A 1,808-nucleotide genomic window follows, 5' to 3' on the forward strand; every position below is an offset into this window, starting at 1 on the left:
AACGACTTTCCTCGTTCGCCGGCGTCGTTGGTTACTTTTTTACGAACGATTTTTTGCCCAATCGATCGTTCGTCGTTCGTTTTGAACGATAAAAATTGGAAGTGTGTACGCACCTTAAGTCCACTACAAGATACCAACAGATCACAGCAAACATTTTAGGATCCTGTTTAGTTGGCTTGTGGAAGCCTACTTTTATGCTGGTTGTTTATATTTGACATGATCTGCTCTGCTCATATAAAATAGCTAAATTTTACCATAATGCAGAGATGCTGTTAAATCTAGTCTAACGTTCATACTAGATTGGGTTTCACATGGTCACACATGACTGACCTTCTCGGTAATTTTGATACAGTGAAATAAATTTGGCCTCTGAAACAAATATTCTGTCCAACACTTTGCTTGCCATTATCTTTAAATCAGACACAAAGTATGTCACATATAAACTTTATTAGGTAGGAAAATGAAATAAATAATAGTATATAGATAGTTAAACAAAGACCACTCACTTGTCTTGTGACTCAATATACACATAGAGATGGGGCTCAAAACACTTAGAAATGATGCCATGAAATGGATTTTCTGGTACTTTTGGCTTCTTTGGCTGAAAAAAAAAAACACATAGGGGCATCAAACAAAAATGTCTTAAGTCTAAAAAAATATATATAAATATATTTTTTGGTTCTTTCTTGCAGTCTAGCACACCACATTCTGCTTCTATAGCCCCCACTGACTAAAGAATTGTAATTGTCTTCCTGACTGTGTCACTGTATTTGCCATGACCCATCTGGTTGGAAGGTTTACAAGAACACAGATTAGTACAGTGATTGCTTTATGCGTTCTGATTTTAGAAAGATCACAAAAGCTGGTATATATTAGATTGGTACTGAAGCCTTACCAAACCTAAAACAATTTTAAAATCCACATAACTCACTTTATCAAGGTCACCTTCTCTTTCAAGGGCTGACTCATCTCCCATGGTGTCATCATCCAGGAAAGGATTGGTAGAAACGGGAGTCTGAGGTTCTACCTTTTTCTTAAAAATAAAAAAACATTAATATGCATTAGTTTAAGCCATCTTTTGACTATTCCAAGTCTTTATGTCAAGCTAACCAAGCTGTATGCAATGTTTAGGAAAAAAAAGCAGAAATTGAAAGTACAGTATTTTAATATATTATTCCAGTGTTTTGTGCTACAGTTCCATATTGCTTTTTTACTACTTCTTTCAGCCAATACACTACTGGTGTATACTGTGTATTCCCTGGTATACAACCAATAGCCCCTTGACAACCACAGTGTGGCACACAGGGCTTCTGCAGATAGTCTAGTTTAGTGAATAGGCCAGTAAAGAAAAATATATATTTGTATATAAAATAGCTTATGGAATAGTTTATTTCCAGTATGCAATCTTACATGTGTCGCATGGGTTATCCATTTTTCTTTTTCTCTCTGAGCAGTAGAATTCAATGCACTTTACATCCGGTTACAAAGGTTTAGTCCTGGTGCTGAGAGACTAGGGCGCAATTCATGTACATAGGGGGTAGTTTTAGAACTGATTGCAAACAAACAGACTGAAATAAATTGCACTGAAATCGTACTTTTACATTATACAGTTAGGTGCATAAATATTTGGACAGAGACAATTTTTTTCTAATTTTGGTTCTGTACATTACCACAATTAATTTTAAATGAAACAACTCACATGCAGTTGAACTGCAGACTTTCAGCTTCAATTCAGTGGGTTGAACAAAAAGATGTCATAAAAATGTGAGGAACTAAAGCTGCGTACACACCTGCAATTTTTCTCGTTG

At 35.5% G+C, this 1,808-nt stretch overlaps 1 protein-coding gene across 1 annotated transcript in view; it reads right to left on the minus strand.

The window, feature by feature from the left end:
* Window positions 1–1,808, minus strand: part of VPS53 (VPS53 subunit of GARP complex) — a 33,275-nt gene that overhangs the window by 17,345 nt on the left and 14,122 nt on the right. The window contains exons 11-12 of the mRNA XM_072409897.1: window positions 932–1,033; window positions 507–601 (exon numbers count right to left, since the gene is read on the minus strand). Coding sequence (XP_072265998.1) covers window positions 507–601; window positions 932–1,033 — 197 coding nt within the window. The remainder of the gene's footprint in view (window positions 1–506; window positions 602–931; window positions 1,034–1,808) is intronic.

Source organism: Pyxicephalus adspersus, chromosome 1, assembly GCF_032062135.1.
Source record: "Pyxicephalus adspersus chromosome 1, UCB_Pads_2.0, whole genome shotgun sequence".
Lineage (NCBI taxonomy): Eukaryota > Metazoa > Chordata > Amphibia > Anura > Pyxicephalidae > Pyxicephalus > Pyxicephalus adspersus.